Source organism: Impatiens glandulifera, chromosome 4 (assembly GCF_907164915.1).
Source record: "Impatiens glandulifera chromosome 4, dImpGla2.1, whole genome shotgun sequence".
In the NCBI taxonomy this organism is placed as follows: Eukaryota; Viridiplantae; Streptophyta; class Magnoliopsida; order Ericales; family Balsaminaceae; genus Impatiens; species Impatiens glandulifera.
Window position 1 is genome coordinate 51,541,160 of NC_061865.1, and position 15,013 is coordinate 51,556,172.

At 28.4% G+C, this 15,013-nt stretch overlaps 2 protein-coding genes and 1 non-coding gene across 3 annotated transcripts; 2 read left to right on the forward strand and 1 right to left on the reverse strand.

Moving 5' to 3' along the window:
* The first annotated feature begins 1,743 nt into the window (after window positions 1-1,743).
* LOC124933691 (annexin D5-like) lies at window positions 1,744-5,564 on the forward strand. Its single transcript, XM_047474132.1, has 6 exons — window positions 1,744-1,896; window positions 2,850-2,995; window positions 3,110-3,328; window positions 3,715-3,930; window positions 4,021-4,110; window positions 5,098-5,564. The coding sequence occupies exons 1-6, from the start codon at window positions 1,821-1,823 to the stop codon at window positions 5,293-5,295; spliced, it is 945 nt and encodes a 314-aa protein (XP_047330088.1). The 5' UTR covers window positions 1,744-1,820; the 3' UTR covers window positions 5,296-5,564.
* An 863-nt stretch (window positions 5,565-6,427) lies between these two features.
* Window positions 6,428-6,499, reverse strand: TRNAQ-UUG. The gene has a single exon. It is a non-coding gene; the product is annotated as a tRNA-Gln (tRNA).
* A 4,346-nt stretch (window positions 6,500-10,845) lies between these two features.
* LOC124933692 (annexin D5-like) lies at window positions 10,846-14,572 on the forward strand. The gene is made up of 6 exons (XM_047474133.1): window positions 10,846-11,003; window positions 11,740-11,885; window positions 12,117-12,335; window positions 12,684-12,899; window positions 13,050-13,139; window positions 14,070-14,572. Exons 1-6 carry the CDS (start codon window positions 10,928-10,930, stop codon window positions 14,265-14,267), a joined length of 945 nt encoding a protein of 314 aa, XP_047330089.1. The 5' UTR covers window positions 10,846-10,927; the 3' UTR covers window positions 14,268-14,572.
* Window positions 14,573-15,013: the final 441 nt, after the last annotated feature.

The window sequence follows — 15,013 nt, forward strand, 5'->3', positions numbered from 1 at the left end:
TGTACAAATAAATGAATTATTTTTTCTTTCATTTTTAACATTTTATTTTATAATATCTTTTAATTAAAATATTATTAATTCTGAAAATCACTTGTTATTGTTTTTTAATTATTATTCTAATTTTATTTATAATTTATAAGTATATAAATATTCATATTTATTATTATATTTTTTTAATTTCAAAACATTGCAATAGTACAAATAAATAACCCAGTCAAAAGCTTATATTTCTAATAAAAGCAACATGGATCATTAATTAATAGAAAAAAGATATAAACAAATTAAAAGATTTGGTCTTAGGTCAAATATGGTAAGCAAACTGTGTAAATGTGTAATAAGTCGTTGGCTCATGGGAATAGGAGAATTTTGATGAAATGATTCTAATAATGGTTTTAAGGGTGCAAATGATCACTTTTTATTTTTCGGACAAAAATACTTTATGTCACGCGACGACACGTTCGACGAATTAGGGTTCCGCGACGGGGTATTTTTGTCCGAAAAATAAAAAAGTGATTATTTGCGCAATTTTTATTAGGCGCTCCGCATTTAAGTTAATTATGAGGGTCATTTCATCAAATTTCCTAAATTCGGACATCCAAATCAAATTTATGTATAAATAATTTAATTTTAAATTAAATATAAAAATTAAAACTAAAGTTGATAATGATTGATATGTGAACATTCTAAATTAATTTAATATATATATATATATATATTAAAAGAATAAAAATCATTTGATAAAAAAAATCTTATCAAATTTTTATTTGTACTTTTCTAAAAAATTATTTTTCATTAATTTCTTACCTAATTATAAATTTTAGATATAAATAAATTTATTTGATTTTTATTTTATTAATTTTTAAGAGTAATTAAAATTGTGACGATAATTATGATTTATTTTGAAAAAATATATCTTTTTAATCTTAAATCACGATTGTTTTGTATTTTTGTATATTAAGTTAATGTTTTATGTAAATTAATACAAACTTGTATTAAAAATATTTTATACACCCTAAAAGAAAACAATTAATTCTTTTATTCCACTAACTCAATTAAATAAATCAATAATTCCATAAACTACTTATATTAATTATTGGTTGGAATTGATAACTTATTAGATTAGTATTTGTTAAAAAAAAGACTTATGTAAGTCTTAAATAGGATATGATTAAGATTGTGTTAGTTTTAAACTTTTGGAATTGGTATATATCTATATTATTTTAATATATATATAAAAATAATAATTTTAATTTGTCTTAAATGAATTAGAGTTTCTAAAAATAAATAATTTTTTTCCAATTTATGGCCACTCCTAATGTTTCTTAGTATTGAAGAGTGTATTGTTCCTCTATTTCCCATTCTATTTAGTCCGATCGAATTTATCATCTTAGATTTTTGTTTCTTACTATTTTGAACATATACTAAACTATTAATTATTATTTTGCTGAAATTTTTAAAAAAATTAAGTGTCGTTTAAAATTTTGGATAGAAATTCCTTAAACACCGCATCATTGATTGTTCGAATTGCTCTTCTCTATCCCTCATCCTTTGTAAATTTATATTATTTAAGGTTGGTTATATTTTATTATTTTTAAATTAATATTTTATTTATAACTCTTTTTTATTTAATTTAATAATAATTAATTCTTTATAAAAAAAAACAAAATTAATTTGAGGGTGACCTTTATTGACTTTTTCCTCAAATTGGACTCTTTCAACTTGTTATGTTCTATTTTGGCGAATCCACTGCAAATAAATAGAAGTGGATTTTAGTTCTTTATATCAACTACTGAAATATTGAGCGATTGAAGAAGAAGAAGATGGCTTCCATAACAATCCCTCCTGTTCTAACTTCACCGCGAGATGATGCTATTCAACTGCACCGCGCTTTTAAAGGTTAATCAACAATCTATCTTCTTTCTCCAGTCCTATTTTCTCTATTTTAAGCTTCATTTAACAACAACTTGTACATGAATTAGTATAACAGAGTAGCTGAATCAGATTGACTAACTTTTTTTCCATTTATATAGAACAATACCCTAGATTTTGAAAACCCACCTTTAAATATGTGTTTAACTGTTCTTGGATTGAAGTTTGCATATTGTTCTAGAGTGATAGGATGGAATTTAATCAATTGTTCCAGTGTTCATAATGAGATTTCTTGCATTTCTGCCTTAGTTTTCAGAAACTGTCTTTTAAAACATAACTTATGTGAACAGATATTAAGAAATTTATTAGTGGTTTCAGTTTGAACACATGCAGATTCATATCCAGAACAAAAAGTGTTTTTAAATAAGCTCAATGTTTAATGTTACATGTAAAAGAAATTTTGTTTTTCTTTTGATCTGAAAAGTGGAATTCACGAAGATCTGTTTTAACAAAAGGGTTGCATTTATGTAAGAAATTAGTTCAACCAATTACAGTATGAAATCTCCAAAGTTACAGTCAGATCTGAAAGAAAAAATGAGAGGAAAATTATGAAGTGGGTAAACTGTCTATCTACCTTATGATTTTTTCTTTCATTGTGGACCCTCTTCAATAATGGTACAGAACCGTGTATTTTTGTAGCTTATGTCGGGGTCATGACTCTCGGGTCGTGCTAACTTCCACTAGGGAATACACCCTGGTTTAAAAAAAAAAATTATTTCTGAAAAACTAAGAGATCCATTAGAGGAACATGAGGTCTAATTGAAGTATCAATTGAGATAATGAAAACTATTTCACCTTTTTAGTTGAAACTTGGTAGTTTTCAAGAAAAGAGCAAAAAAAGTTAAAGCCTCTCTTATAGCCCATCTCAAGATTTTGATAGTGATATTGAAGTTGACAATAATTTGGTGTGGTTTATTCAGGATTTGGCTGTGATGTTAAGGCTGTTATAAATATCCTTGCCCATCGAGATTCAACACAACGATCTTATATACGTCATGAATTCAAAATCATGTATTCCGAAGGACTAGACAAACGCTTGGCTAGCGAGCTTTCTGGTGATGTTGAGGTATGGATTTTACATATTATTGGAATTAGACATTGAGATACTGAATTTTCAAAGGCTTTTGGTTATTTTTGGTTTATTTAAGGTGATATTTGAATTTTTCATGTTTATTTTCAGAAAGCAGTGCTATTGTGGATGGACGATCCAGCTACACGTGATGCTACCATACTGAGGAAGGCTTTCCATGGAGATGTGGTTAATGTGAAAACTGCAACTGAAGTGATATGTTCACGAACTCCATCCCAGTTAGTACAAATCAAACAGTTGTATCATTCGATTGCCAAAACTTACCTTGAGCATGACATTGAGTATAGACTTGACGGCGATCATCAAAAGGTTCTTGTCTTATCTTTTACCTCGTATAAACTTGCATTGGCGACAGGCTCTTAGGGCTGGTTTGATGTAAATCCCATCAAGTATCAACTGTTCAATCAAATCATTCAAATCGTATATCAAAATATCAAACTACCTTCTCTTTTTTTAGTTGGTTTATTTGTACCACATTAAAGTCAAGAGTATTTGTGTAAGAGAACCACCCAAATTTAAAGTCAAGAGTATTTTTGTAAAAGAACCACCCAATATTTTTTCCCAATAATACATTTTTTTGGGTAAATAAACCCAAGATTTTAAACAAGCTCCTAGTTTAGCATCTCAATTATGGAGGCAAATGTTTAATCATCAAAATTTGACATTTTCTTTTGAATATCTGCATTTTTTTTCAGTTGTTGCTCAAATATCTTGGCACACAACGCTATGAAGGACCAGAAACCGATAGAAATATGGTAGAACATGATGCTAAAGCCCTCTATAAAGCTGGGGAGAAAAAGTTAGGAACCGATGAGATGACTTTCATAAAGGTTTTCAGTGAAAGAAGTCGCGCTCACTTAGCCGCGGTTGAAACTGCATATAAAAGCATGTATGGTAGCTCACTCCAAAAGGTAACCACCCAACTGGTTTATGCGATTGACATGAACAACTTTCTTTCTTCCTTCATGAATGAACTTGACTTTTTTTTGAATATCAAACAGGTGGTGAAGAAGGAAACATCTGGTAACTTTGAATTTGGACTTCTAACAATCTTGAGGTGTGCTCACAACCCAGGGACATACTTTGCTAAGGTAATTTAATTGGTGTTTTTTGGAACATGGATGTTTGGCATGAAACAAATAGAGGCCATATGTTTTGCTGTTTTTTTGAATCCAAAAATATTTCATTGTCAATCATTTATCCATCAAATTATTTAAATTATCAATTAAAATACAAAATACACTTACTTTATTTTAATTGGATCATCCTAAAAGAAGTTTCAATTTTTCATAAATAAGATATTATTCCAAAACAAACAGTCCAAATTCAAAATAAATTCAGATCAAAACAAGTGGAAATTGAACTAGGCCAGTCTTTATCCACTTATCTTCTGGCTCTTTTGTGCATCACTTTATTAAATTCACTTATATTGATCAAATTATTTCTTACATTAAATCATCAATTGAAATATCACACTATTTCTTCTATTCAAATCATTAATTAAAATATCATTTTTTTATAATATTTCCTTTTTCATTTCTAACAAAATAAAATAAGAGTTGTTTAGTCACTAACTACCCAAATAATCAATTATTTTAAAATAAATGTGCCAAGGCACCAACCAAGATTATCAATTATTTTCAAATACTTTTAACCCATCAATTCTTTAATCTAGTCATTCAAATTGTTGATTAAATACAAAAATACCTTTTTATTTTATGTAACACCCATTTGGAAACACTTTAAGTAGTTGGAGCTTGAGTGTGAAAACATTATTACATTTCCTTGGAAACACTATTTTTTTTTGTGACGTATCTCATTTGGGATGTTGATTAGGATGAGATAACGTTTTGGGATATAACTTAATTAGACATATATTCACAAAGATGATGCACACGTCATTCAAACTCAACTCCATCTCTAGTTCCGAGTACAAATTATTATTAATTTTTCAAATAATATGAATTGACCCAAATTATCCATTTTCTCCAATAAACAATATTACTATTTCTTTTTTCAAATATATAAAAACAATCCCGAAGAGTTTTCCATGATTGATTTGAAATTTGAATATGCAGCAACTGCACAAGGCAATGAAGGGAATGGGAACAAATGACTCGGACCTGATTAGGCTAATCGTTACAAGGGCAGAGATTGATATGCAATACATAAAGGGAGAGTATCAGAAGAAATATGGTAAATCTTTGAAGGACGTTGTTCGTTCTGAGACATCGGGCAATTACAAAGATTTCCTTCTTGCTCTTCTCGGTCACTAGGCATATATGATATATGCAGCCATTCCTTCTTCATAGTATGTATTTGAAGCTTTGAATCAAAGATGGATTATGTGTGCCAAACTCTTAGTTCTATCTATTTTTGCAGGATTGTGTATTTATGATATGTTTGTTTATGTTGTAATGTTTTTGTGCCTATTTGCTAATAAAATGCATGTATTATGTCTGTTTTTTTCGGTTTTTGTTGTAAAAGGAAGAACATTCTGGGTAGTTTACCTCGAATATCTTAATATTACATTTTGATACTTCTTGGTAATTTGTGAAAGATATGATAACTATGTCTTGCTAGTTTCTTGGTGTTTTTTATTTCCTGGGAAAATTGTTTTATTTGCTGCTTGAGTCGACTCGGTTGGGTTAATTGAGTTGAACTGATTCAACCAGACTGAGTTTACATTATGTTCAAGAATGGTCAGTTAAAGTTAAACTCTGTTAGACTAGTTATTATGTTAGGTTTATATTTATGTGTATTAGGCCCAAACCTACTTGCAATCCCTAGTTAAACATTACATTTAGTAACCTATTTTGATTCACAAATCCCAACTTAATTTGAATGTTATTTGTTAAGTTTCGATATACTTAGTATCATTTTTTTATAATATTTCTCTTTAGTTCTTCTTTTATAAAATATGGTATGAGAATAATATTACAGAATTTATTGGTTTTTGCTTTGTTAAATCATCTCTCTCAATTTTTTTTCCTTCAGAAATTGGGTTACTTGGGTTACTAGTAAGAAAATGGTAGAAGAGTCCTTCTAAACTCTTATCTCTTATTTTATGACGGTAGGGATGATTGCGACATGTTTGACTTTATTATGAAGAGACCCTTTCTATCCTATTGAAATAATAAAGATGGTATTCTTCTCTTATAACCGGCGAATTTGTTGGTGTTTACTATAACGAGGAACTCACAAGAGTTCGAGCTTCTACGGCTGTACCTTTCTATCCTATCGAAATAATAAAGATGGTATTCTTCTCTTATAACCGGCGAATTTGTTGGTGTCTACTATAACGAGGAACTCACAAGAGTTCGAGCTTCTACGGCTGTACCTGTTACGATAAAAAAATATTGTAGAAATGAAATAGATTTGAGACTAATCGATTTACAACTTACAAAAAGGTCCTACCGGGAGTCGAACCCAGGTCGCTGGATTCAAAGTCCAGAGTGCTAACCACTACACCATAGAACCAATTTGAAAATATTTTGCTTAAATAAATATAATATTAGAAGTTACAAAATTAAAAAAAAATAACAACTAATATTTGTACTTCAAAATAATATATTGCAAAATATGATAAAAAAATCTAAAAAATGGGTGTGCAAATATTATATTCCGAACTTATTTATCAATTACTTTAAAAGAATTTTACTAGGAATCAAACCTAGGTCGCTGAATTCAAAGTTCAGAGTGCTAACCACTACACCATATAAACATATATAACTAAAAAAAAAAGTCCCAGTCATTGGATTCAAAGTTTAGAGCACTAACCATTACACTATAACCAATGTGAAAATATATTGTTTGAATAGAAATAATGTTAGAAGTCACAAAGGAATACTATAAAAATAACAACTAAAATTTTAGTATGAGTATTAGTATGATTATCAATAGTATTAATCATGCTCACATCAATATCACCAAGAGCAATAACATCATGTACATAATGATATCGCACATGAATGTGCTTAGTTCTTTAATGGAACTTCCGATCTTTCGTTAGAAAAAAATATCATTTTGATTATCACAAAAAAATGTCTTCATTTGTAAAAAAAATTCTCGAGTTCCCTAAATATGTCTCGTATTCAAATGTTTTTTTTACAAATTTCTTAATGAGCTTATATTCTAACTCAGTAATAGACAAAAATGTTTATGCAAATATCAAGAATGTTGAAAACAATAAAGAACTTTCTCAATATATTTTCTATGATTTGGTAATAATTTTCTAGTTGTTCAATCTTTAAAAATTTCTATTCTAAATTTTTTTTGGCTAACACTTAAAAGTTTTATATCAAATAATTTACCAAGTTGTACGTATACTTTCTTTATCTCTTGTTCATCATTAATATTAAAATCACACTTTTTGAAGTCATGCATGGTCATTAAAGAGTCGAAACTTTTATACCACTGTCTTGACGATTTTTTTAAACCATAAAGAATTTCTTTTTCAAATAAAAATACACTCATCTAATTCACATCTACCTGCACAAACTCCAAAATATGCATCGCAACGATGTCAAGTAATGCTCGAATCAAAATATGTTTCACAATCGAAGAAAACACGGTTAGTAAAATCAATCTTCGGACTTTGACTATAACATTCTTAATCAAGTAGGTAGGTCTAATATCACATATGATATTGTGGTGCAAACGGTAAAGTATTTGACAACACTAGTTTAGTTAACGATATTGTCACAAGTTTAGATCCGATCTGATCTCAAACTTTACTTGCTTGCTAAATTTTTTGTTGAATCTTATATCGAAAAGAGTTAAGATTTTTGTTCAATCTTGTCACAAAAAGAAATAAGACCCCTATAAAATAGAGTGCTAACCACTACATATAGATACAATGTGAAAATATAAAGTTTGAATAGAGATAATGTTGGAATTGACAAAATAAATACTACAAAATTAATAACTAAAATTTGTACTTCAAAATAATCTATTGCAAAATTTGATAAAAAGAAACTAAAAAAATTGGTGTGCAAATGTTATATTGAGAACTCATTTATCAATTACTTTTACTAGGAGTTAAATGCAGGTCGCTGAATTCAAAGTTCAGAGTGCTGACCATTATACCATATAACCATTTAAACAACATATATTGATTGAATAGAGATAATATTCAAAGTGAGAAAAGAATAAATGCAACAAAAATTAAAACTTCTTTTTGAGTTACGTTCCACCGGAGTTAAACCCAAGTCATTAGATTCTGCGAATCAAACTTAGGTAGCTAGGAAAGTGAGAAAAAAATAGATGCAACAAAAATTATAACTTCTTTTTGAGTTATAAAAAAGTTAAAATCGGGAGTCAAACACAGTTCGCTGAATTCAAAATCTAGAGTGCTAACCACTAAACCATATAACCCATTTGAAAATATTTTGTTTGAATAAAGATAATATTGGAAGTGACAAAAAAAATTACAAAAATAACAACTAAAATTTGTACTTAAAAAAATAAAAATCAGCTAAAAAATTAGTGTGCAAATATGATATTCTGAATTTATTTATTGATTACATCTTTAAGGATTACGACAATTCAAAGTTCAGTCGGGAGTCGAACCCAAGTCACTAGATTTTATGGATCAAACTTAGGTCCCTATATTCAAAGTCTCACAAATTTTGAGTTACAAAAAAAGGTCCCTATATTCAAAGTCTCAAAAATTTTGAGTTACGAAAAAAGTCCTACTGGGAGGCTCTGGATTCAAAATCTAGAGTGCTAACCACTACACCATAGAACCCATTTAAAAATATTTTGTTTGAATAAATATAATATTGGAAGTGAGAAAAATATTACAAAAATAGCAACTAAAATTTATACATCAAAATCATCTATTATAAAATTTGATAAAAAAAAAATAACTAAAAAATTAGTATGCAAATATTATATTTTGAACTTATTTATCCATTACTTCTTTAAAAGGATTTTAGTATGAGTCAAACCCAACTACGATTCAAAATTTACACCTTATAACAATGTGAACATATATTGTTTGAATAAAGATAATATTAAAAGTAAGAAAAAAAATAGATGAAACTAAAATTAAAACTTCTTGTTGAGTTAAAAAAAAAGGTTCCATTGAGAGTCAAACCCAGTCATGAATTCAAAATTTAAAGTACTAACCAATACACCAATACGTATCCATATAACCTAATATGGAAACATATTGTTTGAACATGGATAATGTTGAAAGGGACAAGAGAAAACTACAAAAATAACAACTTAAATTTGTACCTCATAAAATTTGATTAAATAAAACAACTAAAAAAAATTGGTATGAAAATGTTATTTCTTTAAAAGGACTTTATTAGAGTCAAACCCAAGTCTCTTCAAAGTATCAATTACTTGATTTATAATATTTTATTTAATTGTTTTAAGTCATAAGTTAAACATAATTAATGATTAAATAATAATTAAATATTTTCATTTTTTTTTTGTCTAATTTGGGTAAAATATTTTATCTTCAAACTAATTTTAGAATTTTGAAGAAATTTTCTAATTAAAGTTTAATTATCATAATAATTAACCCTTAATTAAGTTTTAATTTTTTCTTTGAGTTATTTTGAATATAACAAATTCAAAATATTATTTTAATATTATTAAAAACAATGATATTATTTGAAAATTAAGGTAAGTCAAATTTTCATACTTACCCTGATGATTTTGTGTTTTTGTTCATATTTTGTAATATATAAAAGAGTACTCTAATTCTATATAAAATCATTATAGACTAGAGAAAAAGAAAAATCCTATTCGCCTTTGTCTATTGCGACTATATTTTGTTTTTCTTCTAAATTACGAGTTTATATTTACGAAATAATTATAATTTATACAATTTTTTTCTTTTGATATTTGAGCTATTGTATATTGTTTACTATTTTTTTTATTAAGAAACAAATTAATGTCTTAGATATGACAAACATGACCAATTTTATGACATTTTTTCATTTTAGATAATACAATTTTTTTTTTTTTGGCCATATGAAGATGACAATGTGATAAAAGAAAATATTTATTGGCATTTACTTAATTCTTAATTCGAGATTATTAATTGTTATTATTTTATAAACATTGATACTTGTACAACTTTTAATTAATTATTTATCGTATTGTGTTTAAAATATTTATCTAAACTAAATGTTTAAGATATCTTATTGATATATATATATTTTTTTGTTATGAATCATAGTTTTTATCCACAATTATACAATACACGAATTTTGACTAGTTTGAAAAAATAAACTTAAAAACTAAATCAATAATAATGTATAAACTAAAATAGATATTTAGTATTTAATGAAAGTTTCATGGTCGGGTTTAAACAACTATTTATTCCCAATTTCAAACTCGATTCGTGTTAGACTTAACCTATTGAAATTTAATATCTTAATTTACTACTTATTATAGAAAAGAAAATTTTAAGAAGATGTGAACAAATTAAAATTGTTGGTACTAGGTCAAACAAACCGCGTAAGATATGGTCCTTGCCCTGTCCCATGGTAGTGGGGATATAATATTATTAAAAATCATGATAAGGATATGCAATATGAATAATAATTACAATTTAAATTAAAATAGTAAAATTATAGTGATAATGATATATGTGACCATTTTTATTTAGTTTTAAAAATTATAATAAACCTTTTTTAAGAGTACTTTTTAACTTTTAAAATTGTGATAAACGTGTTTGAATAGGAATCCCATTTTAATTGCGATTTGCTTTCCCCTGTATCATCTTTTCCTTTGATTTTTCATGCTAATCGAATCGTTCTTCACGCGTTTCTCGCACTTTGGCTGTTTCAATTGGCTTCTTTTTGACAAACCCACAAATAAAAAGTGGGTTTTGGTTAAGTTTATACCATCTACTGAACTATTGAGCGACATAGAAGAAGAAGAAAGATGGGTTCGATAACAATTCCTCATGTGCTAACTTCACCGAGAGATGATGCTATTCAACTGCACCGTGCTTTTAAAGGTTAATCTACAATCTATCTTCTTTAACAACAACTTATATGAATTAGTTTACTGATCATATTAATGTTGTATCAAGAGTATAACAGAGTAGATGTATCAGATTGGTTAACTTTCTCCATTTGAAAAGAACAATACCCTAGATTTTGGAAAACCCACTTTAAAAATGGTGTTTTACTGTTCTTGTATTGAAGTTTGCATAGTGACATGATGAAATTTAGTTAATCATCCTAGTGTTCAAAATGAAATTTCTTGTATTTTTGCTTTAGTACAACCAATTACAGTCAGAACTGAAAGAAAAAATGATAAAGTGGGTAGCTGCTGATCTACCTTATGGATTGATAATTGTTTAGATTTTATAATTACCCTTTAAGAGTTTAGTAATTTAGGCCAAAATACGAAATGAAAATAGATTGATTTTCTTTATTCATTGTGGATCATCTTCAATAATGGTACAGAACAGTAGTATCATTGAAGAAGAAAATTAAACTTACAACTTTTTTGGAAATATCTTTGTTGGTTATGGCAACCTTCTGAAAAACTAAGAGATCTATTAGAGGAACATGAGGACTAATTGAAGTATTGATTGAGATAATGAAAAACTATTTCACTTTTTTAGTTGGGATTTTAGGAAGTTTTCAAGATAAGAGCGAAAAAAGTTAAAGCCTCTCTAATAGCCCATCTCAAGATTTTGATAGTGATGTTGAAGTTGACAATAATTTGGTATGTGGTTTATTCAGGATTTGGCTGTGATGTTAAGGCTGTTATAAACATCCTTGCCCATCGAGATGCAACACAACGTTCTTATATACGTCATGAGTACAACACCATGTATTCTGAAGGACTAGACAAACGTTTGGCTAGCGAGCTTACGGGTGATGTCGAGGTATGACTAGAGAGTACCTGATCACTTTTACATATTATTGTAAACAAACTGTCCTTTGAAAACACTTTTTTTTCTGTCAAATATCTTATCTGGATGTTTCCAACTAATACTACATTTGGAAACATTAGTAAGATAGACACAAATTCAGAAATTTTTTAATGCTTAGATCCAGACCCATCTAGATGGGCATTAGATTTAAGGTGATATTTGAATTTTCATGTTTATTTTCAGAAAGCTGTGCTATTGTGGATGCACGATCCAGCTACACGAGATGCTACCATACTGAGGAGGGCTCTCCATGGAGACGTGGTTAATGTAAAAACCGCCACTGAAGTGATATGTTCACGAACTCCATCCCAGTTAGTACAAATCAAACAATTGTATCATTCAATCTCAAAAACGTACCTTGAGCATGACATTGAGTATCAGTGCAGCGGCGATATTCAAAAGGTTCTTGTCTTATCTTTTACCTCATATAAACTTGCATTGTCGACAGACTTTTAAGGCTTGTTTGATGTAAATCCTATAAGTTCCGGTTCAATCAAATCATTCAATCATAAATAAAAAATGACAAATTATAGTTTATTTTACTGTACAACATTAAAGTTAAGTACATTTTAGTAAAAGAAACCAAATAAACGGTTTTCTTGTAAAGTAAGATCAAACAATATTTTTTCTCCATTAATTTTTTCTTTGTGGTAAATAAACCCAAGATTTTTACACAAGCTCTTAGTTTTTGCATCTCAATTATGGAGGCAAATTTGAAGCTCTCTTTTGAATATTTTCATTGTTTTTCAGTTGTTGCTCAAATATCTTGTCACACAACGCTATGAAGGACCAGAAATCGATAGAAATATGGTAGAACATGATGCTAAAGCCCTCTATAAAGCTGGGGAGAAAAGGTTAGGAACCGATGAGATGACTTTCATAAAGGTTTTCAGCGAAAGAAGCCGGGCTCACTTAGCTGGGGTTGAAACTGCATATAAAAGCATGTATGGTCACTCACTCCAAAAGGTAACCACCCCATCTCTTGTTCTCTCCCGCCTCTACAGCGCTCGCATAAACGGAGTGACTCGCGAAAGGAGACCAACCGGTTTATGCGATTGCCATGGGCAACTTTCTTTCTTCCTTCAGGAATGAACTTGTTTTTTTTTTTTCAATCAGGTGGTGAAAAAGGAAACATCTGGTAACTTTGAATTTGGACTTCTAACAATCTTGAGGTGTGCTGACAACCCAGGGATATACTTTGCTAAGGTAATTACTGTTGTTTTTTTTTTTGTTAAACATGTTTGGTTTTTGGAACATGGATGTTTGGCATGAAAGGTCTTGTTTGATGTTTTATATCATTTTCAATCATTTATCTCATCAAATCAGTTAAATTATCAATTAAAATACAAAATACACTCACTTTATTATTATACTATTTTAAAATATTAAATACTTAGCTTATTTTGATCATTGTTTTCTAAAATTTCCAATTAAATAAGATATTTTTTCAAAACAATATATTTTGAAATAAGATATTCCTGATCATAAATAAGATCATTTTTCAAAACAATCAGTCTGTTTCAAATAAATCCTGATAAAACTAGCCAAAATTGAACAGGGCCAGTCTTTATCAGTATATTTTGAATAAATTCTGGCTTATTTAGAAATATTCTGGCTTTTATTTTTCTGCATTACTTGGATTAAATTCAAATTTTCAAGTAATTCCAATAAAAAAGAATTTTTATTGATCAAATTATTCTTACATTAAATCTCAATTCAAATATCATTCTTTCTTTTGTTTCAACCATTAATTAAAATATCATTTTTTTCTTTTGTTCATATAATATTTTCTTTTTCATTCTAACTAAATAAAATAAAGGTAGTGTAGTCACTACCTAAATAATCAAATTATTTAAAAATAAATCTATCACCAGACAAGATTATTGATTATTTTCAAATATTAACCCATCAATTCTGTAATGGAATCATTCAAATTATCGATTAAAAATACCCTTGGGTTCCCAATTGTTACTTTTGTTTTCAAATAATATGAATTTACCCAAATATTCCATTTTCTTCATAAAACAATATTACTATTTCTTTTTTCAAATAATATGTTTTGACCAAAATAATAACAGTATATAAAAAACAAGCCCAAAGAGTTTTCCATGATTGATTTGAAAGTTGTATATGCAGTTACTGCACAAGGCAATGAAGGGAATGGGGACAAATGATTCAACCTTGATTAGAATAGTCGTTTCAAGGGCAGAGATAGACATGCAATACATAAAGGGAGAGTATCAGAAGAAATATGGGAAATCTTTGAAGGATGCTGTTCGTTCTGAGACATCGGGCAATTACAGAGAATTTCTTCTTGCACTACTCGGTCATTAGGTATGCAGCCATTCCTTCTCGTTTATGTACAGTAATTGGCTTCTTCTTAGTTTGTATTTGAAGCTTTGAATCAAAGATGGATCATGTGTGCAAAACTCTAAGTTTGTAATGCTCTAGTTTGCAAGATTGTGTATATACTAGTAGACATGTTTGTTTTTGCTGTAATGCTTTTTGTGCCTATTTGCTAATAAATGCACGTATTATGTCTATTTTTTGTTTTTGTTAATAATTATTTCATTTGTGAAGGATATGACAACTATCTCTTGTTGATTTCTTGGTGATTGAGTTTTTGTGAAATCTGTTTTTATTTGCCGTTTGAGTCGACTCGGTTGAGTTACTTGAGTTGATCTAACTCGACTCAAATGAGTTTACAGTCTCTACTTTAACAATGGCCTGTTAAGCTATATATATATAGAGAGATTGGATTGATAACAGCTAAAATATGAATGAATCTATTGTAGAAAGAGCATAAGTTGAAAAGAGCATGAAAAAATCTTTTCTTTAATTTTACAAACTTTGTGATATAAGAAAATTACAACTATGAAGAAAAAATTAATTAATATCAGAATGATGAAACTAAAAGATCATATCAATCAAAATAATAGTTGGTTTGTGAAAGATATGACAACTTTGTTGCTGATTTCTTGTTGAATTTGTTTGTTCTGGGAAATCTGTTTTATTTGCTGATTGAGTTGAGTCTGTTGGGTTGCTTGAGTTAAGTTGAGTCGACCCAATGGGCCTGCTTA

What these genes read in the sequence shown, in the direction of transcription:
- LOC124933691 (XM_047474132.1), top strand. Translation starts at nt 1,821, where the DNA reads ATGGCTTCCATAACAATCCCTCCTGTTCTAACTTCACCGCGAGATGAT. An exon ending in ACTGCACCGCGCTTTTAAAG is followed by an intron (nt 1,897 to 2,849) that starts GTTAATCAACAA and finishes TGGTTTATTCAG; the next exon opens with GATTTGGCTGTGATGTTAAG. An exon ending in CAGGGACATACTTTGCTAAG is followed by an intron (nt 4,111 to 5,097) that starts GTAATTTAATTG and finishes TTGAATATGCAG; the next exon opens with CAACTGCACAAGGCAATGAA.
- LOC124933692 (XM_047474133.1), top strand. Translation starts at nt 10,928, where the DNA reads ATGGGTTCGATAACAATTCCTCATGTGCTAACTTCACCGAGAGATGAT. An exon ending in AGCTTACGGGTGATGTCGAG is followed by an intron (nt 11,886 to 12,116) that starts GTATGACTAGAG and finishes GTTTATTTTCAG; the next exon opens with AAAGCTGTGCTATTGTGGAT. An exon ending in CAGGGATATACTTTGCTAAG is followed by an intron (nt 13,140 to 14,069) that starts GTAATTACTGTT and finishes TTGTATATGCAG; the next exon opens with TTACTGCACAAGGCAATGAA.